The 26,247-nt window shown below is 40.4% G+C and overlaps 1 protein-coding gene across 1 annotated transcript in view; it reads right to left on the bottom strand.

Annotated features, from left to right (window-relative positions):
• The window catches only part of LOC126213061 (tRNA-dihydrouridine(47) synthase [NAD(P)(+)]-like), a 213,678-nt gene that overhangs the window by 110,397 nt on the left and 77,034 nt on the right, over positions 1 to 26,247 (bottom strand). Inside the window, exon 4 of the mRNA XM_049940635.1 lies at positions 12,540 to 12,739. Coding sequence (XP_049796592.1) covers positions 12,540 to 12,739 — 200 coding nt within the window. The remainder of the gene's footprint in view (positions 1 to 12,539; positions 12,740 to 26,247) is intronic.

Below are 26,247 nucleotides of genomic sequence, written 5' to 3'. Positions count from 1 at the left end.
TGGCTCCATAAGTACACTGTAACAGTAATGTCTGTGTGACATTTGTCAGTAAGCTTTTGCCTTCCAACCGGCAAAATACGGCAGAGTACGGCCGGTAAACAATTCACAAACCACGATTTAGTGCCAATAAGACGATTTCTTTAAACATTGTCGAAGCTGAGGGAATTTAGTTTCTGCTTAAATCGTCTTAAGCAGCAACGTTCACAGATATCTCAAATAGGAAAAAGCTGAATATCCAGGTACAAAGGTTGTAAAACAAACATCCCACAGTTTGTGTCAGGTTGATCTTTTCGTCTGATAACACTGCTTAAGTATTTTGTCTAAGAGGTATCACAAGTAGTATCCCTGTAGCTGTGGGAATCATTGGTTGAAAACGAGTTTAACACCAATGGGTACAGTGCTGCTAAATTTTCACAATTTTTATCAACCTAGGTCTGAGTTCATCCACAAACTGAGGCGTATTTATAATATTGGAGCTAGACTGTGTATCCTTGTCTTTCTTGAGTGGTCATTGGAAGGCGTTTACACACACGTATACAATACTATGAATACTTCGAACGCTATGGTTAACGTTGCTCTCATAAACTACTTTTTTTAAAATTCTTCTGGGTCTTCAGCGTGCAATATCTGTTGTAGATACAGTCTCAGACCAAAAAATTGACCGCCGAGTCGTTCACGTAAGGTGGACAATACAGTCGTGCTCCTCTCAGAATTCTATGTCTGGCAATATGCTCGATCTAGCAACATGTAGACTGCGGCACTTCCCAGAGGAAGTCTCGACTCCAGTCTTAGTACATTACTCTTGACTACGACCATAGTCTTGAGGTAAAACGCGAGACCAGCTAATATGATATTGTAGATTCGCTTGAATTACACTCATAGCTTCAGCACCGAGAGGAAAGGGGCGATAAAAATTTTGTCGATATGTGCTTTCGGTCGCCAGACGTCATATTAGCTGGTCTCGCGTTTTACCTGAAGACTACAGTCGTGTTCCAGCAGCGGTATGAATAAAATGATAGTAATAATAACAGTAATAATCGAATTATCCGGCAACTTCACACTTCACAGTGGATTTTCTCGAACTAAGAAATTTGCTGAATTTGTGAAAAATCAAAATGGCTTCACATCCAGCCTATGATGCCTAGAAGAGTCTTTACATCCTGCTGACATGAGAATAGCATAATCTCTGCGTCAGAAGCTTGCTTCTACTTGACCATTTAATAGACTCGCATTTTTTCCACCGTGACTAATTTTGTAAGCTAAGCACATCATCCGTTACAGCACACTCTTGGGGCTGGGTAATGTGGCCACAATGGTATGGTGGAACGAGCTATCACAGGTGCAATGCGTGGGTTCAGGCATTTACTTTTAAGAGGCACAAACAGATTTATTTTACCTCTGGTAACCTCAAGAGAAAGACGTTATAATCCAGAATCCGCATTAAACATCACGTTCCTTCATTATCAACTGGGCAGAGCCGGTTTACATTGGGAAATGACACAGCGGAAGTCATGGTAAACAGAAATACAGTCGCCAGTAAGCTTGCTTACATTAGGAAATTTTATTTTATTTGATGAACCGATAGCCATTTAAAGGGACAGGGCTCTTATTTTACATGTACTTGATTGAACTAGAGACGTTTAAAAATTTGGTGCTGGACTGTGATTCGTATCTCCTCTTTCGAGGATCTGAATCTCTCGGAACAGTATAGTTCAGTCATTTCGTTCCTTTTCCCAAGACTGCAATCTTCTCTAGGTCTCCTCCAAAGGTAAGTATGTGGGTCTGAAACCTGATCCAGTACAAAAATATTCATAATTTCATTTCTAGCTTTATCACGTGCACACCCACCTGCTTTTGAAAATTAACGCGCAATTTCAATGTCCGTTCATGTGTTTCCAACAATCGCAACAGGTGTCGTTATTTCTGGTCAAACACGCACACATCTTACTGTTCATGAGTAAGCAACTGATTAGATTAGATTACATTAGATTAACTCTTGTTCCATAGATCATGAATACGACATTTCGTAATGATGTGGAACGTGTCATTTTAATGAAAGATTTCTTTAAATACCATGATTCAATTTCTTTACAACAATTTTTTACACTCTCTCGCATTGCTTTTTATTTATCTCTCTCTCTCTCTCTCTCTCTCTCTCACACACACACACACACACACACACACACACACACACACACACACACACACACACACACATTCTTTTTTATTTTTATTTGTATGTTGTGCTCGACTATCGGCGAGGCATGAAAACGCCTGTGAATGACTTTCTTAGTTTTGAGTACACTTACGAAAGAAATATAAAAACAACAATGAGAGTTACTGATTTATGATGCTCAGTTTGCAGTCAGTTCTGAGTATTATTAGTAACTACGCTCCAGTCCCTAAACCTAGTTACAGTATGCGAGTGAGACGCATTACGTATTCCAGGCCGTAGCAGCCGCGACTTGGAGACACCAGCTATGGTCACTTCCCAGACCGCTGTAGGATCACATCGGTTCGTCTTCTTCCTGCTGGTACTGTAACTGAGATTTGGCAACAAGGCAACGTATGTTTGGCAACTCTGTGATCGACGAGTTACTTCCTGGTGTGCACGGAATTAAGCCTCAAAGTTCACTTGATTTTACTTGTCATTTCCATTGAATAATCTGAGTTATTAAGGGTAACAAAAGATTGAAAATTTACGGTTTTCAGCCCAGGAAAGTCGTTGCAGGTGGAAACCGCAACTAATCTCGACCTTCAAATAGCGGTTTACGAGTTCTAGTTACTATTGCCCTCGTAATAGGAAGCTAAGACCCATACCTCCTCGCCAGCTCTGTGGTAGCGTGCTGACCTGTGAAAAACCGTCTGTTACGGTTCGCAGTTCCAGTCTCACTGACTGTAACGTTTTTATCCCTTCTGTGAAAGAGCTACAAGCAGTCAGATCAAACATCAATAAGGAAATCGCAAGAAAATGCTTTCAGCTCATAGTGCAATGTTGAAAAACTTACAATGCTGCACAACAGGTAAGACCTCTTTCCGCTGCTGCCAAGCGAATTTTGGGTTTCTAGGAATACGTAACTATATTTATGAAATGCCACATTTGCATACCTCTTGAGTATGACACAGCATACCAATTAAACACAGACCCAATCAAAATCTAAGTGAGTAGTATTTTACTAATTCGTGTCGATAGAGGCATGCTTGTGTACAGATACTTTCGTCGTAAGGTTATCATGGTTAGTTTTATTTCATTTCTTATAATACAGTGCACAATTTTCGTAAGGTTTCCTTTAGTGTTGTTAAAACAATAGTAAACATGAGAGAGAAATTAATCATCAACGATATATGCGAATTCTCTGATGTTACCTATGACAGTCTGACAATGCACATGCAGTTTATTGATTACATGCATGTAGAAAACTTGTTCTGAGTTAAAGCTGTCAAAGTTTGAAGAAGAATAAAATATCACTACCACACGACAGCTAATGTAGAAAATACTTTTCTGACATATTATGGCATGATGCGCTCTCCCTGCACATCTTCGAGATGCATCTGCTGCCTGCTGTCTATTAAACCTGAATAGAACAAAATGTCACAGTAGTTAGCCCTTTTTCCACATGCGACTACTTTGGGTTGAGAAGTGAAGGGAATTATGTTCAAAGTTCCATTAGATTGATACCTTCAGCAGAGACCAGAATTGCGTTTTAAAAAATGTAGCACTGAATGTATTCGAACTCGCGACATCTTATCTATGCTACAAGCTGACACGTAGCTACAGCAGCTCCAGAGCTCGGCAACTATTCCTCCAGAACTTTTGGATTCCACAGCACTGTGAGATTATGCATATGGCCAGGTCTTGACTTCTGAGAGACAAACAGTTACAGCTTTTCTTTTGGACTGAACGACGTTTTCTAGTAACAGATAGTGCAATAGAATAGCTCAAGTGGAAAGGAACACTTCCTATTTAAACTTCTGCATCCTACACTGTTGGCAGTTGTGTGTAGGTGGCAGTTACGTGATTTTATTTCTGTGATTACAAAATAGTCGAATGTATGCACTGGGTAGCCGAGGCAGCTAGTTCATGGTGATTCGGTCAACCAAGTAAATGAATTTAGTGAACATGCGGCAAATTACTACAGGGAGCCTGTGTGTCAGAATTCTCATCAAGTGTGGCGCAACTGCGTTACGATAGAAAAATGACTCGCAGAGAAGAGGATTTCGTGGTCTGTTGGACGGATGGTAGGTTGTTATACCTATGGTCTGGGTTCGATTCCCACTTCCGTCAATGATTTTAGATAGGGAGAGACAGATTCCATTCTCTCCTGGCTACACCAAGTGAAGGAGATATAATGGCTGCGTGGTCTGAAAATTCACATTAAAGATGATATTCCTTCTTTACCAAGTAGACGGTAGGTTGAACCACAATAAAGTCTGGAGTGGCGACATGTAGAAACTCTATCACCAGTAACCTTTCTTATACTAGTTATTTATTTCAAGTGACGACACAAACGCTATGTATGGTCACAGGACACTTATTCCATCTTTTATTTGAGCTTCTGTACGTCGATAAAATTGGTTCTAAACTGGGAATGCAACTCAGACCGCCCTTAACGTGGAATTTGATCCCTTCGTGGCAATACAGCTCGCCTACAATTTGTTGTTTGTTCAAAACTGCAGATTCCTCAACACCTTCACATATTACGCGTGAATGGGATCGAATCCTGGCCCGGCACTTAAGATTTAATTATGTATTATCAAGCTCTATCATGAGAACACCTATCTGCTGGTGGATAATAATTTTGATTTTTAATGTATTTTCATTCGTTGTCAACACGAACGATTTCTGACGTTTTTAACTCCCAGTGAGACACAGAACTATTTGCGAGATGACTGTAAGTTCAAGATGCTATTCTGAGCAGCTGGTGGATAAAAATTCGGTAGCTGACGTCTCTTTGTGTGTAGTCAACAACGATATGTGTGGGGCTCTATTCCCAGTGAGCGCTGAACTCTTCGTCATATTATTTCAGTTCGTCGTGTCATTTAATGTTCATACATATTCTCAACTAGCTGCTCGTGAATAACTTTAATTTTTAATGTCATTTTGTGTTAAATAGTTCAAATGGTTCAAATGGCTCTGAGCACTATGGGACTTAACTTCTAAGGTCATCAGTCGCCTAGAACTTAGAACTACTTAAACCTAACCAACCTAAGGACATCACACACATCCATGCCCTATGCAGGATTCGAACCTGCGACCGTAGCGGTCACGCGGTTCCAGACTGAAGCGCCTAGAACCGCACGGCCACACCGGCCGGCCCCCACCATCTGGTATCAATGCATTACCCTATCATCCATTATATATAATCATTTTCACAGTACACTTGATATTATAGATGAGTAGGACACAAGACAGGACATAGATAATGTCCGTTTGACGTCAACAGTGTGTAACATTTTACTTTTTTTGAATAGGACAATGTTCCTCTCCAATAATTTTTAGATTAGTTACAATAAGCTTACGCTGCAAGAGAATTCGCTTGTATTTTTCAATATGTGGTCTGTTGTCGGTTTGAAGGCCTTCCATAACATCGGCAACGTAGTGCAACTCCACCGAGGGCTGTCTGGAGTAGGGTGGAGATAGCAATGTGAAAGTTGCGAGCTGTCGAAGACGATCTTCATATTCCTAATACGATTAGGACATCGTATACTCTTGACGACGTTTAGCACCTGTGCAGTCAGTCACCCAATTTCAGAATTCATTTTGAGTAATCCTGCTAAATTCCCAAAATATTGTTTTTTTATACTGATGAGTAATATGGATAGTCGTCACGTTCATGTGCCGTCTACAACGCAAATTTAATGTTACTATCCTAGGAACTAACCTGCAATACGTTTTGTATTTCATAATCGGAACTATCTGCATTAACCGTCATCAGAGCAATGTCAGGGAACAGAATGCAGCAGTGCCTTGCTACCTACTGGACCTGCTTGAGTCGTGTTCTAAGGAAAGGGTAGTTGCTGGTTCACATTATATTACACTAGCGAGAAGTACCGACTTTTCTCTGCAAACATCCAGAACTAAATTCAGTAACTAAATGCTAAGAATATATTTGCATTGCGCCAACTCAAAGATCAATAGATATGGATATAGATATAGATACAGATTTTTATATTTAAAGCCATTCTCGTTCTGCATTGGAATAAACATCATTCATTATTTGCTTGTTCTTGTTACGATTGTTATTGTCATTCTCTCACTCGCAAGAGTTTTCGCATTCCTATTTGGTATCGATGCACATGAAGAGTGGCTATGAAAGAAGGGAATACTGAATGTTACGTCATGCAGAATACACTCATTTACTTCGACTCCTCGTGATCTACGCTACAGGAGAAGTGAGATACATAAAGTTGACAGTGTGAGGACAGACCTGGTAGCACAACTGTGCAACTACACAGTGTTACCAGATAAAATGGTGCTGCGGAATCGAAAGTGTAGTACGGACTTTGCCACAGTAGCAGACAGCTGTTAATTTAGGACCATGACCGTGGATTACACTTTGGTCAGTGCTGGTTAGAGTGCTGCAACTGTAAATGGAAGGCTTTGTTTGATAGTCTTATGCTGATGCTGTCTGAATAAATTATGCCATTGGATACAAAGCGGTTTAGTTTTGAGACCTAACCCACGAGGGGGGAAGGCACAGTGGTCTGCTTCAGGAATTCCAAGCAATAAAACACAAAAAACAACCGAGGAAGGGAGACATGCATTTGGAATCTGTTCATCGTTACGGGGTCAAACAAGAGGGTAACATTACTGAAACAATGATCGGGCTACTTAGTATATAATAGAGCATACAGATTTCAAGGAGGAAACGTATGAAGACGCAGACTTCCTCGTTATCAATATGTGCGGCATATCTTTCGTGTTAACGAAAGTAAATTCCCGCTTTACCTCTTCTTACGTGTCAAATGAAATGAATGCCATGAGGAATAGAATATTTGTTGACTGCGTCTCTTCTTGCTTCCATCCTTACCAACATATTTCTTCATTCTCGTGGTAATCATGACATTCTATGTGTATGCTGCAAAAGATTTGCAAGTGGACAAATTCGACATTGAGGTGCAAAGCGTTATATTCAATTCGAATAAGCTTCCGGTGTATTTTTACTTCGTTTGTATTTTTAGATGATTATGAACGTTACGGAAAATTATCTCACATGCTTTATGTTGAATGAGAAACATTGAATGATCCGTTTTGCTTTCCCTACGTTGAAATGATATAATGTCGGCGTCAACAGCCTTCTTCCACGCCGGAAGCTGAAACTTGTATGATTCTGGATTAATGATAATTGAATGTCTCATATGTATACATAGCCCACAAGGCGACATCAGAAACCATCAGGGGAGAAAGCCGCATAAAAACCAAACGTGCGCGCGCGTCTCCACTCTGAAGAACCGTATCGGAGAATCATTGCAAGCATTTCGCTGAAGAGCTGCCTCGTCAGAGAGCCTAGAAATGGCAGCGTCGTAGCAAGTATTTGTCAACACTCTGATAGTGCATTTACTTCCGGGTGTAGGTCGGTGTTACCTCGCTAAATTCACTTGACATTCGTTTTCCACATCGAAGACTCGTACGATATAATCCACCGCAAGATGACACAATTAGAAAGTATATTTAATTTCTGGACTCCAAGAACGGCGTTCTTCACATAAGTAACACCTGTTTGTGTGTGCATTCGGGAGGACGACGGTGCAATCCCGCGCCCGGCCATCCTGATTTAGGTTTTCAATGATTTCCCTAAATCGTTTCAGGCAAATGCCGGGATGGTTCCTTAGGAAGGGCACGGCCGATTTCCTTCCCCATCCTTCCCTAATCCGAGCTTGTGCTCCGTCTCTAATGACATCGTTGTCGACGGGACGTTAAAACAGTAATCTCCACCTCCTCTGTTCGTGTGTTTAAGGTTGCGTTTTGAGGCTCAGGCAACATCGCAGTGACTATAGTCCGCCTCTGGCCGCCAGTGTGTCGTTAGCTCAGAGGTTCCCTTGTGCGTTGCAGTGCTTGTACTATAAGACATAGCAGTTCGAATCACGGTAGAAGCCGCTGACTACAACCTTTTATTTTCCATTTTAATTAATGGAGTTGCAAACTGCTAGTAAAAATTTCTTATGCGAAATCTGAAGAATGCCTTTAAACATCAATCTTCGTCCGATTTCGACTTAGTAAATTAAGTTAATATCATGGATTTCTGCTTTGAAAATTCCAAGGTGCTTCACTGTAAAATAGACCCTGAAAAGATTCAAACCGACTGTCAACGATATAAATTTGAGCTTTGTTCGTCATATAGGTCTAACATGTCAGAAGGTTGTTTATGAAGTGCACATGTTCATTCATATAGTTCCCTTCTTCTAAATTTTTGCAATAGCATTTAACTGTAGACGTTTTCTAACACCGGCGTTAGCAATTCCTTTCCGTTCTCTGAAACCTTCAAAACGACAAATTTTTCTGGTTTAAATCTGATGACCTTAACTATCACTTCCGATCAACAATAAATACTTCATGAACCCATACATGGAACTCCAAATGTGCAGTGTTCCTGCATTGCAAGGTATTCACACAGTTTATCGCATAGACTTACCATAAGGAATGAAACAAGAACTGAAATACACTTTACACCACAGACGCTCACTCTGGCTTGACGAAAACATCCAAACATTGACCAAAAGTTGCACAAATAATTGAGTTTGAAAGGAAAAGAAACGAGGTATGAAGCATTTATAAATTCATCGAATGTAGTGAGGTGGTTTAATTTCGTCCCAGTCTATAAAATTAATTTCGGCCCATACTCAGCTCTTGCCGATTAATGTAATATAATACCCGCCTACTAATCAGGGCGTCTGTCTCCGTTGCTTCTGAGCGTCAATGGAAATTGTAGAAATTTTCTGTGGAGCAACATTTAATAATAAAGTGTTTTAAATCATCAAAAGCGATGAGCGGTAGCAGGCGCTTTCGATAAAGAACGGGGGAGTGCAGCGCCGCTGCTGTCGCCACGGCCGCTGCCAGTAGCCAGCAAATGGATCCCGGAGCTTTGCCGCATACGGCGTCCAGAGGAGGACAGTCTGCAGGAAATCTGCTCCAAAATCGTTACTGGATAAAATTTTGATATCGGTGTGTCACAAAGCGAAATAGATTGAATCTGCGCTACCATTACATTCACGTCTTCAGCATTCAGACAGAAGAGGCTATAAAAATATTTTATGCCAGCTGCTCTCCATCCACTGACATTATGAACAGAAACAACGCACGCTACCGCTAGACCACAGGCGTAATCAGCCTAGAGTTTCTCTATCATGGGACAAGTTTTCCTCCAGGAAGTGTCGCAGTCTACAGTGTTGCCAGATTGTGCAGATAACCGGACTTAGAGAATTAGCGAGTTGGCCAGTTTTTTTGTCCCATGTCGCGATCGGCGCGGACTTAGCCTCTGAAGCGGCCGGCCGCCGGTCAAGTTTTATGTCAAAGAGTGTACTTTATTTCTACTACTAAACAATTATTATTGTTCATGTATGTACTGACTGACTATGTCCACGACTGTAAAAGTTATTATGGACAAATAAACCATTATATTATATTTAAATATCTGAGCATAACACTACAGAATGATATGAAATGGAACAAGAGTGTGAGAATTGTGGTAGGAAAGGCGACTTGACTTTGGTTTATTTGAAGAATTCTAGGAAAGTGTGGTTCATCTGTAGAGTGGACCACATATAGGATGCTAGTGTGAACTATTCTCGAGCCCTGCTCAAGCAATTGAGACCTGTACCAGCTCCACAAACAACACACACGTATTACAGAGATACTTCGGAAACTGAAATGGCAGTTCTTGGAGGCAAGGCGATTTTCTTTTTGAGGAACAGTATGGGGAAAATTTAGAGAACCAGCATTTGAAGCTGACTGCAGAACGATGGCACTGCCACCAACATACACTGTGTGTAAGGACAATGAAAATACGATATGAGAAATTAGGGCTCATAACGAGGCATACAGACAGTTGATTTTCCCTCATGCTACTTGCAATTGGAACACGAAAGGAAATGACTAGTTGTGGTATTGGGTACCCTCAGCCACGCGCTGTAAGGTGGATTGCGAAGTATCGATGTAGATCTAGATCTAGATGTAGAGACGAACAATTAGATACAGGACATTTGTGTTCTAACAAGTCGTGAAACTACCTCAAACTGGTCTACAAAATCAATCTAAGCTACAGCCCATCGCACAAAATTTTCAATATCCTCTCGCTCTCTTCGTGTAAACTACCAGTCCTACAGAAAAAAAGACTAGGATCTTCTTTGTTGAAAATTTAATGTAGTTTAATTACGTATTGCAAAACTTTTTCACTAGAGGCTGCAGTTTTTGAGTTATTCGAGAAAAACACACAAAAGTGACACTAAATGCTTTCTATCTCAGAAACAATTTGGAATAGGCCATATGTCCACATGAAGTTTTCTGCTTCAAGTAAGTATTCCTCTCACATCCCTGGTTTTAGAACATTCCTCTTGGAACAACCCTGTATTTGTGCAGGAGATAGGTGTGGAGAGCAGAGTGCTGTGGCTGCTAAGAGATGGGTAGTTCACGAACGAACGGGTGCAAAGGAACGGTTCACCAAGATGAACGAATTCCAAGGAACGATCGGTTCATAGTACACTTCGGTCGCGGCGGTCTACTTATAGTTCCCGAGAACGAGGAATGATCGGTTCATAGTTCACTTTGGTCGCGGCGGTCTACTTTTAGTTCCTGGGAATGAGGAACGATCGGCTCATAGTTCACTAGTTCACTTCGGTCGCGGCGGTCACTTGGGCAGTTCTCGTTCCAGCCACGGTCGCGTGCTCGTCTCAGTCTCGGTCTCCCTCGGCCGCTCTCGTCGTTCTTCGCGTGACCACCTGTCTCAGTTCCACTGCCGACTGCCCCTAGTTAGTTCAGTATCCAGTTGCTCGTTTCGTTCACTGCACTCCCCTATTTTACATGTGTTGCAAACTGTTCTTGCACTTGGTTCTGGCTATTCAGCATCCACAACTGGTAATCAAAAAGTATTTTATAGTTACGTAAATTACGTTGTATGAAATAGGTACATCTTTTCAGGTAACAAAAGAGCATATCAGCTCACTTCATTATATCGATGAACAGCAGAAGACATACTTATAACAAGGCAAGTTTTTTTTTTTTTTTTTTTTTTTGTTATTCATATATTTTTTGGTTTCATCGACTTGATTCAGCAGCTAACTTTGAATAATTTGCTTAATTTTTAGTGTAAGAAAATTCATATAAAACGATTTTCGTGTATCTTTCATATAGAAAACATTACATTTAGGAAGGCTCTAATTATTTTTAAGTTTGGTTGTTTCCAGTTTGCATTACCCCTGCAAGTTTGGTTTCTTTTGGGGGGGGGGGGGGGGGGGGAAGTGGGTTGTGGGTCATTTTGGCTCAGTAGGAAAAGCAGTGCCTCTCCATTTGAAAAGACATAGATTGCCATAAAATCGTATTTACTTATTATCTCAAAAACAATTGTTCAGAAGGAGTTTTAAAACTAAAAACTTTATAACTGCAAAGTTAATTATTATTACTATTGTTGCATTAACTTTAATAATGCAACATAAAAACCTAATTTTTACTAAGCGTGTGACGCAAGTATGAGAAAACCACATTTTATTTTATGCTTCCATAAAGTCTCTACTTCGCCTACGAACTCGGAGAGAACGTGAAGTATATATAGGGTGTAAACGATTATTGTTTACAACGTAGCATAGCTACGTAGTGGAAGTCGAAAGGAAGAATTTTATACAAGACACTTGTGGTCTTTTAAGTTGGGAAACAGCCACCAACAGGTTTTCAAGACTACATGAGCTATCGCTTATGAGCGTCGCGTGAGATTTTCATGCTCTCTTCTCCAGCTCTCTGTACATCGTCATCGATTGTTTCACAATTGTTGCTTGCATTAGCTTGTTATTTCTTCACTGCCTAATTACTACATGTTTGTCTGTTTGCTGTATCTGCTCGTAACGGGCAACACATCGTCCATAATTGGCGAGCAGTCTGTACTTGGGGCCGGTTTTCCGTGCGCCACCCTATATTATTTCCCTGCGATCAGCCACACAAGGCCACGGTTGGCTAAACGAGAGGTTCTGCAGAATCACAGAAATTACTTATAAAAGTGTCTAAGAATTCTGTAATGAATAAAAACTCTGTACTCGAGGAGGGAGGCAAATGCCCCCTCTTTGTGCCCTCCATCCTTCAGTCACCTACACTACTAGTTTTCAGTTTTTAATAAGAACCAGATACCAAGCACAATGAACGGTGAACAAGTAAAAATGAACAGTTCCCAAAAAAGAACGATCAGCAGTGAACTAATTCCCAAGGATGAACGAGTTTGCCCATCTCTCATGGCTACTGCCTAAAGGCAGTACTTCACGCAAGACCACACAACTTCGGACCTCAAATGACAGGTGACAACTAGTGTAAATCGCCAAGAAGAGTCTGGCCGGCTCACCTTGTGGCTTCTTGTTCCTGGAGCAGGCGGCAACCGCGGCCTCCGCCCTCGAGAAGTCGTACCTGCGCTTCCGCAGGTTCTCCTGCAGTTCGCGGTGTAGTGCATTCGTCGTGCCCTGTCGAGGGTCTGACGCGTACTTCGACATCTTCTCGGCATCCACCATATTCTTTCCTTCTGTCGTCAGGTGCGCCCCACCGAACCTGGGAAACAAAGACGAACTGGTCCAATTCGGTGCCACTATTTCTTATCTTGTTACTGTACAGCTGCAGTGCGTAGTTGAACAACAAGTGGACCTTGTAAAGGTCTAGCTACACATATATGAAAAGACTGGATATCATGTAGAACAAAGTGGGAATTATATCAAAACATTAGAAGTAGTCACAATCAGGCTACAGTTGCCCATTACAAACAATATTCTGAGGTGCTTAAAAATGCTATTAGGATGGCAAAGAGTATGTGGTGAGTAAATAGAATAGCAAATTCACATGATAAAATTAAAACCATATGGTCAGTTGTGAAGGAAGTATTTGATCAGCAGCATAAGGTCAACGATATACAGTCAGTTCGTAGTAAAAATATTTCTGTTACTGATAAATCAGATATATGTTCAATATTTAACAATCATTTTCTCAGTGTTGCTGGTGAATTAAATAAAAAATTTAGTTTCTACGGGGAACCATATAACTCTCTTGGCAAGTGCCTTTCTGAGAATCATGTCTGAAATACTCCTCTGTGATACACACAAGGGGAAGATTGAGTCAATAATTAAATCACCGAGGACTAAGAACTCTCACAGATATGGAGTACCTAGCAGAATATTAAAGTACTGTGCTGCACATGTTAGTCCTGTAAATAGCCATTTTTGTAATTTTTTCATTAGGAACGGTCAATTTCCTGAACGATTAAAGCACTCAGTAGTAATGCCGTTGTATAAAAAAGGGGAAAGGGATAATGTAGACAATTTTAGTCCTACTTCTATGCCACCAGTGTTTGCTAAAGTTATTGAAAGGCTGTGTATGTAAGGTTAATTGATCATTTTATATCACACGATTTGCTATCAAATGTACAGTTCGACTTTAGAAGTCATTTGACAACTGAAAATGCTGTGTTCTCTTTTCTCTGTGAGGAACTGCATGGGATAAACAAAACGTTTCGAACGCTTGGCGTATTTTTTGATTTAACTCAGACATTTGACTGTTGGTCACAAAATATTGCTCCAGAAGTTGGGCCATTACAGAATACGAGAAGTAGCTCACAATTGGTTCACCTCTTACTTTAGTAACAGACAGCGAAAGGTCATTATTCACAATGTTGAGAATGGCTGTGATGTGGGGTCTGAGTGGGGTACTGTCAAATGGGTGGTGCCCCAGGGATCAGTGTTGGGGCCACTCCTGTTCCTTATTTATATAAATGATATGCCCTCTATTATTTCAGATGACTCTAAAACATTTCTGTTTGGTAATGACACTGGCTTGGTAGTAAACGATGTGTGCAACATTGGCTCGGTTTCAAATAGGGCAGTTCATGACACAAGTTCACAGTAAGACACAGTTTTTACAGTTTCTAACACACAATTCAACAAAACACGACATTCTAATTTTACAGAATGGGCATACGATTAGTGAAACTGAACAGCTCAGTTTTCTAGATGTTCAGATAGATAGTAGACTATTGTGGAAATTCCATGTCCAGGATCTTGTTCAAAGACTCAATGATGCCATTTTTACTATTCGAATGGTGTCCGAAGTAAGTGATCGTTTGACACGAAAATCAGTCTGCTTTGCTTATTTTCATTTGTTTATGTCATATATATTTTGGGGTAGCTCTTGCCATTCTAAAAGGGTATTTTTGGCTCAGAAACAGGCGGTTCGGGCGATAAGTGGTGTAAGTTTGCAAACCTCTTGTCGACCCCTGTTCACTAGTCTGGATATTTTGACATTGCCGTATCAATATATACATTCTGTACTGTTGTTTCATTTTAACAACATCAGCTTATTCCCCAAGAATAAGCAGCTTTCACTCAGTTAATACTCAGCAGAAATCCAACCTGCATTTCAATTGGACTTCCTCAACTCCAGTATACTGCTGCACCCATTTTCGATACGCTTCCACAAGAATTAAAAACTCTTAGCAGTAATCAACGTGCTTTCAAATCGAATCTAAAAGAGTTTCTTCATGCTCACTCCTCCTACTCTGCCAAGGAGTTCCTTGAAATATTAAGCTGATTCTTACGTTATATTGTTGACTGCATTTACTGAAACTTATGGCTTGACTTTTTTTTTGGGTTCATAAACATTTTATTTTTAACTTTTATTACTTTTATGTTGTAATTTCACGTACTGACACATTCCATGACCTTGGAGATTTGCTCCTCAATTTGGTTTTAAGAAACTTGGCATGTAAATAAATAAATAAATAAACTGTTAGGAATTTACTATACTTACTTGAATATAAGACACTTTTTTTTTCCCCAGATTAATCATTGGGAATATATAGCATCATCTTATATCCACATACTAAATTATTGGTGCTGACAGTCAACATTATTATGATGATGTTTTGTAGAGTATATAGGGGTAGTATTATGTTTCTAGGGGTAAGCTTATGTTTAGAGATGTAACTTTGGCTGCTGCGGTCATGTGCAGATTTATTTTGAAGAATCTGGAAGGGCAGGGTTCGGCAAACGATACTCACATTCCAACAGGCTCGAGATTTCCTGATACGCCGAAGCACCAGATACAGTATTGACATTGCTAGAACAATCGCGTGATACTGACTCGTGTGGCGCTAGTGCAAGTGAGAGCACGAGAAGCTATGAACTAGCTACTACAACGGTCTGTTGCTCTGATTAAAATTTGAGGGATTTGTGAAACACAGGAGCAGATAGCATTTCAAACTTTTGTTGTATTGGAGCAGGTTTGCAATAAATGTTCTCATATTATGTATGGATACCACACACAAATTTTAATGCTGCTTTTTAAGTAAAGGTACATTCACAAAGAGAAATGTTGTGCCTCCAAAAAATGTTAGTTGATTTAAACACAGAGCAATATGAAAGACTGCAATGATTTACCAAGTGGATTATGCATGAGAAATTCAATCACTGTTCATGTATTAGAACACCAGGTAAAAACACCACCAGTTTTTAGTCAACTTTAGAGCATGAAGGTGACACTTAGTTAAAATTAGAAGTAAAATTAATCCAGAATGAAATGTCTAACAAAGGAAATAAGAACAAGTTGCAGAGGAAAGACGTATCAGTATCGACAGATGTTGCCAGATTGCAGGATGAGTGAAAGTTCAAGAATGAGACTGAATCGTAATTGTGATCTTTTATTTATGCATTCATTGGTGGTGTTATGTATGACCTGCACCCAGACGATATTGCAGTCTGTGTTTCGCTGTTACTCAAGCTCAGCATTACAGAAGGGTAGGAAGGTGAACAGTGACACCAATTTGGCTGGGAGCCAGGATGACTGCAGGGAGGGAGGGCTGAACAGGCAGCAAATTTTGTTGTATTGCCAATAGAGGGCATCTATACCACGTACTTTGGCTTTTAATCAACATCTACAACATTTAAACCGCAGTTCGCACGAATCCATTTGTAATCGTAATACAACTACTTTAAAATTGGGCAAATACTCGACAATAGTATTCATTTCTGCAGGATACAGTAAAAGTCAAGACAGGGGCCAGTGCTGTATTAACATGTTTCTTGCTGCAATGTTGTCAACAATCGCCGTGATATACTGCGGGAATGAATGGGGGTGTGTCAGCTGGTCCTGTCAATGGGAGAGTGGTGGGGAAGTGATGCATTTGGAGCATTTGGAAGAGAGAAATACTGTAACATTCTCTCACCAGCCTAGAAGTGATATCTATTCCGGAGGGGGAAGGGAGGGGGAGGGGGGGGTAAGAGAGGGGGGGGGGTAAGAGAGGGGGGGTAAGAGAGGGGGGGTAATAGAGGAGGGGGGGAGAAGAAGAGGAAGAAGAAGAAGAGAGAAAGCTAGCTGTGTTCTCAGGTCCCATTGTAAAGACAACCTCAGAAATAGTAAATATTTGGAAGAAACTGCCAAATGTTTGCGGCAATGAAAATATAAATTTCACAGCTGTGCTATCATCTACATTTACATCTATGTGATTACTCTGCTATTCACAGTAAAGCACCTGGCAGAGGGTTCAATGAACCACCTTCAAGCTCTCTCTCTACTGTTCCACTCTCAAACAGTGCGCAGGAAAAATGAGCACTTACACTTTTCGGTGTGAGCCTGATATCTCTTATTTTATCACGATGATCGTTTCACCCTATGTAGGTGGGTGTCAAAAGAATGTTTTCACAATTGGCGGAGAAAACTAGTGATTGACATTTCATGACAAGATCCTGTTGTAACGAAAAACGCCTTTGTTTTAATGATCAGCACTCCAATTCACATATCATGTCTGTGGTACTATCTCCCCTATTGCGCAATAATACAAACAGCTGCCCTTCTTTGAACATTTTCAATGTCATCCGTCAGTCCCACCTGATGCGGATCCCATACCACACAGCAATACTGCAGAATAGGGCGGACAAGTGTGATGTAAGCAGTCTCTTTGGTAGACCTGTTGCACCATCTAAGTGTTCTGCCAATGAATCACAGTTTTTGGCTTGCTCTACCCACGACATTAATTATGTGATTGTTCCAATTTAGGGTATTTGTAATTGTAATCACTAAGTATTTAGTTGAATTCATAGCCTTCAAATTTGTGCAACTTATTGCATACTCGAATTTTAGTGGATTTCTTTTAGTACTCATGTGAATAACTTCAAACTTTTCTTTATTCAGGGTCAATTTCCACTTTCCGCATCATACATGTATCTTATCTAAATCATTTTGCAATTCATTTTGGTCATCTGAAGACTTTACAAGATGGTAAATGACAGCATCATCTGCAAACAATCTAAGACGGCTACTCAGATTGCCTCCTATGTTGTTAATATAGATCAGGAACAATAGAGGGCCTTTAACACTTCCTTGGTGAACGCTGGATATTACTTCTGTTTCACTCGATGACTTTCCATCTATTACTACGTACTGTGGCCTTTCTGACAGGAAATCGTGAATCCAGTCGCACAACTGAGGCGATACTCCGTAGGCACGCAGTTTGGTTACAAGACGCTTGTGAGGAATGGTGTCGAAAGCCTTCTGGAAATCTAGAAGTATGGAATCAATTTCACATCCCCTGTCAATAGCACTCATTACTTCACGAGTATAAAGAGCTAGTTGTGTTTCACAAGAACGATATTTCCTGAAACTGTGCTGACTATGTGACAATAAATTGTTTCCTTCGAGGTACTTCATAATGTTCAAACACAGTACATGTTCCACAAACCCACTGCAAATTGACATAAGTGATATGGGCCTGTAATTCAGTGGATTACTCCTACTTCCCTTTTTGGGTATTGGAGTAACTTGAGCAATTTTCCAGTCTTTAGGTATCGAACTTTCTGTGAGCGATCAGTTGTATATAATTGCTAAATATGGAGCTATTGCATCAGCATACCCCGAAAGGAACCTGACTGGTGTACAATCTGGACTGTAGGCCTGGCTGTTATTAAGTGATTTAAGCTGCTTTGCAACACCGAGGATATCTACTTCTATATTTCTCATCTTGGCAATTGTTCTCGATTGGAATTCAGGAATATTCACTCATCTTCTTTGGTGACGGAGTTTCGGAAAACCACGTTTAATAACTGTGGTTACAATGACGATGATGATGACAGTTAAAAATAGTGATACAGGTTCGTAAGCAAAAAAGGTAGAAAAGAAAAAGATCTGAAAATCAATGTAAATCATTTCATTTTCTTTATTTTATTTGCCCTAGTAATATCAAAATGTTGACAATTAATAAATGGTATAAGTTTAAAATAGGTATAACATTAATTTTTTGGCAGGTACTTCATGTCAATAAAACAGTCTGTAATTTTAATTCCATAGTCAGAATGAGCTTAAAATGAATTTTTCTCAAGGAGCCTCTTAAGGGGATACGGAATCGGACTTTGGGTTAAAAAATCGAATTTTTTTTTATTGGCGTATTATATTCTGCCATGTTTCCTCTTTAAAATGACGTATCATACATAGCTCTACTACAATTATAACTATTTTATTTTTATATATTTGTGAGATCGGGTATTGCGCTTTAGTTATACACGTCTCTCGTGGCTGACCATGAACTTTTTGGCAGTACCTTTAAAGTGACATGAATTCAAATATCCCGGTTTCCAGCGACTATTTATACACTAGTTGCCCGAAAATGTTTCTCTCTGGTTTCCTCAAGTTACTCTTTGACTTTGTGGCGGGACTGTTTTGTAAACAGTGTGATATAAGAAAGTAGTTGTTGTTGAGTTATTTCGTATTTAGTGCTTCATTTTTCGCAGTGAAAATGCCTAGAGCTAAAGCAAAAGTATTTAAAAAGCGTGTGAACTGGCAAAAGAAAAGAAATAATGATTCATTAGCAAAGCAAAGCAGTTCATCATCATCACTGTTGGAAAATGTGAATCCACTTATTACTGATTTGCCGAACGAACTTACACCAAATGAAAACAGTGCTTCTCATAAAAAACTAAGAGATTTGGAAGAGAAATATAATTTACTTGATAGAGGGAATGAAGTTTTTGAACTCATTGATACGAATATATTGTGTGAAGCTCTTGAAAACAGTTTGTGCTGCAAAAAATGTCATGGAAACGTTTCTCTGAAAGTAGAATCCCATGTTGGCCTGGCTGCCCAGTTTAATTTAATATGCAGTGTTTGTAAATACAGCTGTAAGTTTCCAAGTTCGGTTTCAGTAACTGTAAATAATGGATACAAGAAAACTGAACTTTATAGTGTAAATATTAGGTTAGTTTATGGATTGCGAGCAATTGGTAAGGGCAAAGCAGCTGGTGATATGCTATGTGGTGTTCTAAATCTTCCAAGTGCACCTTCAAAGTTTGAAGCTTACAATTATGTACTAGGATCTGCAGTTGAAGATGTAGCACAGAAGTCAATGCAGGTTGCTGTGGAAGAAGCAGTGGAAGAAAATGACGGCAGTCGTGACCTCACAGTGGCGTTTGATGGCACGTGGCAGAAAAGGGGCCACACCTCCAACAATGGTGTTGTAACAGCAACTAGTGTTGATACTGGCAAGGTTATTGATGTTGCAATAATGTCTAAATACTGTAGGTGCACAGGCAGGCTGAAAAATGAACACAGTGATGACTGTATTGCTAATTATTATGGTAGTAGTGGTGGCATGGAGGTTGCTGGGGTGAAGAAAATTTTTCATCGCTCTTCACAGTGGTATAATGTTCGCTATGTCAAATATCTGGGAGATGGTGACTCTAAAGCATTCAAAGAAGTTTTGGAAAGCAAACCATATGGGAACAGTGTAAATATAAGCAAACTTGAATGTATAGGACATGTGCAGAAGAGAATGGGTGCCAGGCTGAGAAGGTTAAAATCAGTTATGAAAGGGAAAAAACTAGATGATGGGAAAACCTTGGATGGCAGAGGAAGATTGACTGATTCCATAATAGACCACATTCAGAACTGCTATGGCCTTGCAATCAGGCAAAATACAGGCAATCTTGAAGAAATGAGGAGAGCTATATTGGCTTTATATTTCCACACCGCATCCACGGATGAGCATCCACAACATGGTTTGTGCCCCAAAGGTGAAAACAGCTGGTGTAAATACAATAGGGGACTAACAACAGGAGAGAAATACATTCACCACCACAGTCTACCATCAGCCATCATGGCAGAAATAAAGCCCATTTTCAGAGATCTGGCTGACAGAAGTCTTCTGATGAAATGTCTTCACGGAAAAACGCAGAACCCCAACGAGTGCTTGAATAGTGTGATATGGCATCGTCTCCCAAAAACAGTGTTTGTCGGAATTAATACACTACATTTTGGTGTGTATGATGCTGTGGCAACCTTCAATCTTGGAAATATAACTAAATGCCAGGTCCTTCAAAAGTTGGGTATGTGTGTTGGTTCCCGTACGGTACGTGCTATGTTCTTTTTAGATCAGCACAGACTAAGGCATGCTGATAATATAATCAAGACATTAGTGAAAAAAGCAAGACAGGTGCAGAGGGGTGCCAAAAGAAGACTTGAAGATGATTATGAAGACTGTGAAGGGGGTATTAGCTACGGATCAGGAATGTTTTAATCTTCTTTCTCCGTTTCCCGTAAGTTTACTTTTTACTTCATCTAGGAACATTATCTCAGGTACTGGTCAACCTAGAAGTCTGAACTTTTTATGACATAGTGACATAGGTCCCTATTACATACTGAAACAACGATTTTTTAATTACTTGATTTACAAAAGACTTAGGGGTGATAGTCTAGTAAAAAGCGATGGAAAAAATTTACTTAAAAATAAATGTACAATATCTCTGTAAGAAAATACTTTGACAATAAACTGTTGTTTCAGTATTGTTGTAACATATGAATGCACATACAGTAAAATTTTTACCTCTCTGTCTCCAGTAGTTTGTGAGAAAATGTTCCCTATAGTAGGCATATATTAACATTGCGGGGATAGGTGATTCCGTATCCCCTTAAGAAAAGGGGTTTCTCTTATATTCAGGATCATCTCATATTTAGGTAAATACGTAGCTTTCTTCACACACACACACACACACACACACACACACACACACACACACACACACACACACATTCCATAGTCAGAATGAGCTTAAAATGAATTTTTCTCGAGGAGCCTCTTAAGAAAAGGGGTTTCTCTTATATTCAGGGTCATCTCATATTTAGGTAAATACGTAGCTTTCTTCACACACACACACCACATGACACAAGATCATCATCTCCGGCAGCTCGGACTGCAATGCAATTGTCATGTAGAAATGAAGCAGCAATCTGGAGGGGGTGGAGAAGGGGAAGGGATAGTAGAGTATGGGTGGGGGGGAGAGAAGAGTGGTGTCTGGTGGAGTGTGCAGGGACCAGAATCCAGCAGATGCAGAGTCAGGAGATTGGGAGATAGTGAGGTGACAGGCAGGAAAGGGGAGGAGTAGTGAATGGGAAAGACTGGGGAGAGTGCGTTGGCAGAGGGCATACACAAAGAGCAGGAGGGGACGAGAATAGGGAGAAGGTGGCACAACAGAGCGGGCAGAAACTAATGGGTGGAGGCTGTGGAGCAATAGGTTACTGTAGGCTGAGGCCGGGATAATTAGGGGAGTGGAGAATGCATTTTAACGATAACTCCCATCTGCAGGGTCCAGAAAGCTGGTGTCGGAGGGGGGGATTCAGATGGCCCGGGTTGTGACGCAGCCACTGAAATCGAGCACGTTACGTACAGCTGTATGTTTTGCCACAGGATAGTCTACTTTGCTCTCGGCCACAGTCTGACTGTGGCCGTTCATCCGGGTGGATAGCTGTTTGGTAATCAACCTGGAGTTCCCACTGTTTAATTTCAAATATGAGCAAGGAAAAATATTAATTCAAATTGCTGCTGAGTGATGGGAGAAGGGCAGCAAGTCAGAGGGGGGAGGGGGGGGGGGAGGGGGGAATAATACGAAGATTGGGAGTTGTCCAGAAAGTAACGCACCACATTTTTGTTCGACAAATATTTATTGAACACGATGAAAAGTACACACAAAAAAGTATGACGTTTCTTCTGTGCTCCCTGTTTTTCCATTTAACTTCCTGTAGCAAGACAAGGGTGTGTATGCCCTGACAATACCACTCCTCCTCCTGGTCATGAAGCCATTTCTTCACAGTGTGCGAACTGTCCCTTCGTCATCTTCAAAATGTCTTCCATGAATGGCATCTTTTAGTGGCCCAAACAAGTGGAAGTCTGAGGGAGGTAGGTCAGGGCTGTAAGTAGATGGGCTAACACAGTCTAACCCCATTTAGTTACGTGTTCCAAAGTCCTGAAACTCGTGTGAGGTCGAGCATTATCGTATCGTATAAAACAGTCACCTGGGTTACCGACTGCATCCACACTCCCTCGGCAATCGGTAGCTTCGGCGCAAACTGCCGAGTTGTTCCACATCGATCCTCGTGAACGAGCACTTCGGTGAGCTGCAACTCGTGAAGTGTGGCAGCTGTGGGTGCCCTCCCTCAATGCTGCAAATCTTGGAGCTCTGCCAAACCGCCTTCTTGTAAAGCCCTCACCCTCTTTGCCCAGTGACTGACCATATATCTGTCGACTGCAGATGCTCTGTAAACTGCACGCAGAACTTCGTGACTCTTCCTGACAGTCTTTCTTCGCAGTGAGAAATTAGGTGCCGATTGTAACTCCCGTCACTTAGAGACGCCATTTTGAAATGTTACTGCAGCTAAGTCACCTGTCGGAGGAAACAGAAAATTTGTGCGTGCACTCTGGAAACATCAAATAATGCGTACCGCAAGTTTTGCATTCGTACCATTGTTATTGGCTGGAGACGGTGGGGGGCGAGTGCTGCATTACTTTCTGGGAAATCCTCTCATTGTATAAAAATAACCCTCTTATTTGTATATAAAAAAAACTGTTTTGTATTGTCATAAAAGCCCATACTCGGTGAATGAGTGCTGAGCTCCTGGGGGGAATATAAGGTGCAATTTCTGTAACTTTGATCAAGAATACAGTTCAATTTTTTTACTGCAAACTTCGTTCCTTTTACCATACGATTATACAAGGGAGACCATTTTGTCTCATTTTCAATCATTTTATGCGATACACAGTTTAAAATTCCAGTGAGTGAAGATGTGAAAATTATCCAAGCTTTATCATTTACTTAGTTTTGTGTCATAATTGCATATAATATTTCATGGGGACATCTTTAGAAGGAGTGTGATCAATTTCAAACCTTCTGCTATGTCAAAAATACATAAATAGTTTTTGAGCATTCTGTATGCACAGAACACAGCACTGTCGGTTATGACATATCTGCATCTCTAATCTTTAACTGTAACACAATTCCAGTGGAAAATTCGAAATAATTATTCGTACATACGTCAACAAAACAAATGTCATTAAGAGAACTTCACAGGCTCCCACAGTTGTTTAAGTATGTGTTCATGCACAATGTCATCACATTTATATTTTATATTCTGTTTTTAACCAAATTCTTCCAAGGGAGTGCTGAGAAGTAATGTCTCTGAATTCTGTCCTCAATATCGGCTGAGGTCTTACATGTCACGCATATTACTTAGTAGACTTCCTAACTTTGCTGACAAGTTGCAAAGCTCTACCGCTAAAGGGTTCCAAAGTGTAGTGTATAACACAGCGGTGTGCAGCTTAACAATGTCAGTGTGTGAGAAACGTGTGCTGGAATCAAATTTCTAGCCTTCCATGCGCAGAGCACCCTCTACTTCACCATGAAAATGTCAGACCGTGCACGAGTGCCGTCACATCTGCAACACCCTGACACCTCGGGTTCACCGTCATCAATCACCCTCCGTACAGTCTCGACTTGGCCCCATCCGATATTCATCTGAGTCCAAAACTTAAACAACTCTTTTGAGGCCTTCACTTTGACAGTGATGAATCGGTGCAAGCAGAGGTGCGGTTGTGGCTCCATCGTGAAAAGTCAAACATTCTACAGTGACGGTATCAACACACTGGCCTTCTGCTGGAAGGTATGTGTTCATCATCAGGGTGACTATACTGAGAAATAGATATGTGGACATGAAGCATGAAGGTGTAGAATGTTGATAAAGTTCTTTTTATTTAAAAAGCTTTCAGAATTTTCACACAAAAAATTCGGAGGCATTCCTTTTCAGCATGTCCTCGTCATTTATTGTGAACTCTGGTATTTTCATGCAATTTGAAATAAAATACAGAAAGAAAATAAAACAGTGGAAAATTCAGGATGGAATAATGGTAATACTACGGGAAGGGTAGTTGCTACTCATTACATAGTAAGGGTGCTCAGTCACAGACAGGCACAACAAAAAGAATACGAACAGGCAAACTTTATGCCTAAAGGCCTCTGGCCTCGGCACCCAGAGGCAGTAGTCATGTGTGTACAAGTTGCATTTGCACAAATGTGTGTGTGCACGCCATCTAATTCAGAACGTCTTTCAACTGGAAGCTTACATGTTTGATAGTCTTTTTGTTTTGTCTACATGTGACCCAACACCTCCACCCTATGGTCAACAGTAATCTCCCCTTTTGGTAATCAAACAATGGAAAATCCAGAATGGACTGTAACAATGTTATGAAAGGGAAAATTGCCACTCACCATATAGCAGAGATGCTGAGTTGCAGATAGGCACAAGAAAAGGTTGTCACTAATAATAGCTTTTGGCCAGCAAGTTGTGTGTGTGTGTGTGTGTGTGTGTGTGTGTGTGTGTGTGTGTGTGTGTGTGTGTGTGTGTGTGTGTGTGTGTGTGTGGATGCATGTTTGCTGTCTAATTCTGACGAAGGCCTTACTGGCCAAAAGCTATTATTTGTGACAGTCTCCTTTTGATAATATTGTCATTATTCCATTCTGGGTTTTCCATTTTCTCATTTTGCCAAAATCATTCTGAAGAAAAGAATGGCTGATCTTCTGAACAATAAAATAACCCATACCTAGAATTTACGTTTTGCCACCCAATTCCTTTCACTAGCAATACCAAAACTAGTGACTTTCCGATTATTCAACTTACATGCGATCCATTCACTTATTAGTGCTCCGACTGAAATGACCCGTACTTAAGGGCACTCAGAAATCTTGAAATCTACAAAGGCGATTTTTAGACAGCCAGACTGTAAAGTCTTCATGCAAGACGATAAAGTATTTGATGGTTTCCAGAAGATCTCGGTAAGAGCTCCACACACAGTACATCTTCTTTGTCATGTTATACACATGTACAAACAGTTTCAGCTTGTGAAGTTAAGACAGACTGAAGTTACAATATGAGATCGAAACTTGCACAGACTGGAAGTTACGAATGCTTGTTGCAGGGAACAGAACATAACAGTGCACCCTAATACAACGTGGCATTGTCTTTAAATGTTGTCCGAGTTTAACGAGCACGTGAGGAGGATCCAGAATGAATCCTCACCTCGGATCTGGGCGTACACCGCTTTGAAACTTCTCTGCACATTAAATCTGAGTTGTGTCTGGATAACTCAGTCAGTAAGAACATTCCACATCAAAAGCAATGTTCCTGGTTGGAATGACTGTCTGGCACAGTTTTAACAAACAATAAATAATGGGGAAAATGAACACCAAAACCTGAATAAAACATAAATAGTACTAATATTATTTGGAATAAATACAATCTTTTGCTGTTGTCTTTAGTCCAAAGACTTGTGTGATGCAGCTCTTCACGATACCCCCAAGCTCTTCATCTCCGAATAACTCCTGCAACTTACTTCCTTCTGAATCTCTTATAGTATTCATCTCCTGTGTCCCCCCCTAACTGGTGATCACTTGATGTCTCAGATTGTGTCTTGTCAACCGATTCATTCTTTTAGTCAAGTTATGCCACAAATTTCTTTTCTCCCCGTTCTATTCAGTACCTCGTGATTATTTACGTAATTTATCCACCTACCCTCAGCATTCTTCTGTAACACCACATTTCGAAGCTTCTGTTTTCTTCTCGTCTACACTGTTTATCGTCCATGTTACACTTCTGTACATGGCTACATTCCATACAAATATTTTCAGAAAAGCCTTCCGAGCACTTAAATCTATATTTGATGTTAACAAATTTCTCTCCTTAAGGAATGTTTATTTGCCACTGTT

The sequence above is a fragment of the Schistocerca nitens genome, chromosome 11, assembly GCF_023898315.1.
Source record: "Schistocerca nitens isolate TAMUIC-IGC-003100 chromosome 11, iqSchNite1.1, whole genome shotgun sequence".
In the NCBI taxonomy this organism is placed as follows: Eukaryota; Metazoa; Arthropoda; class Insecta; order Orthoptera; family Acrididae; genus Schistocerca; species Schistocerca nitens.
Note: the sequence above shows the minus strand (reverse complement) of the source record. Positions and strands in the feature narration are given on the sequence as shown.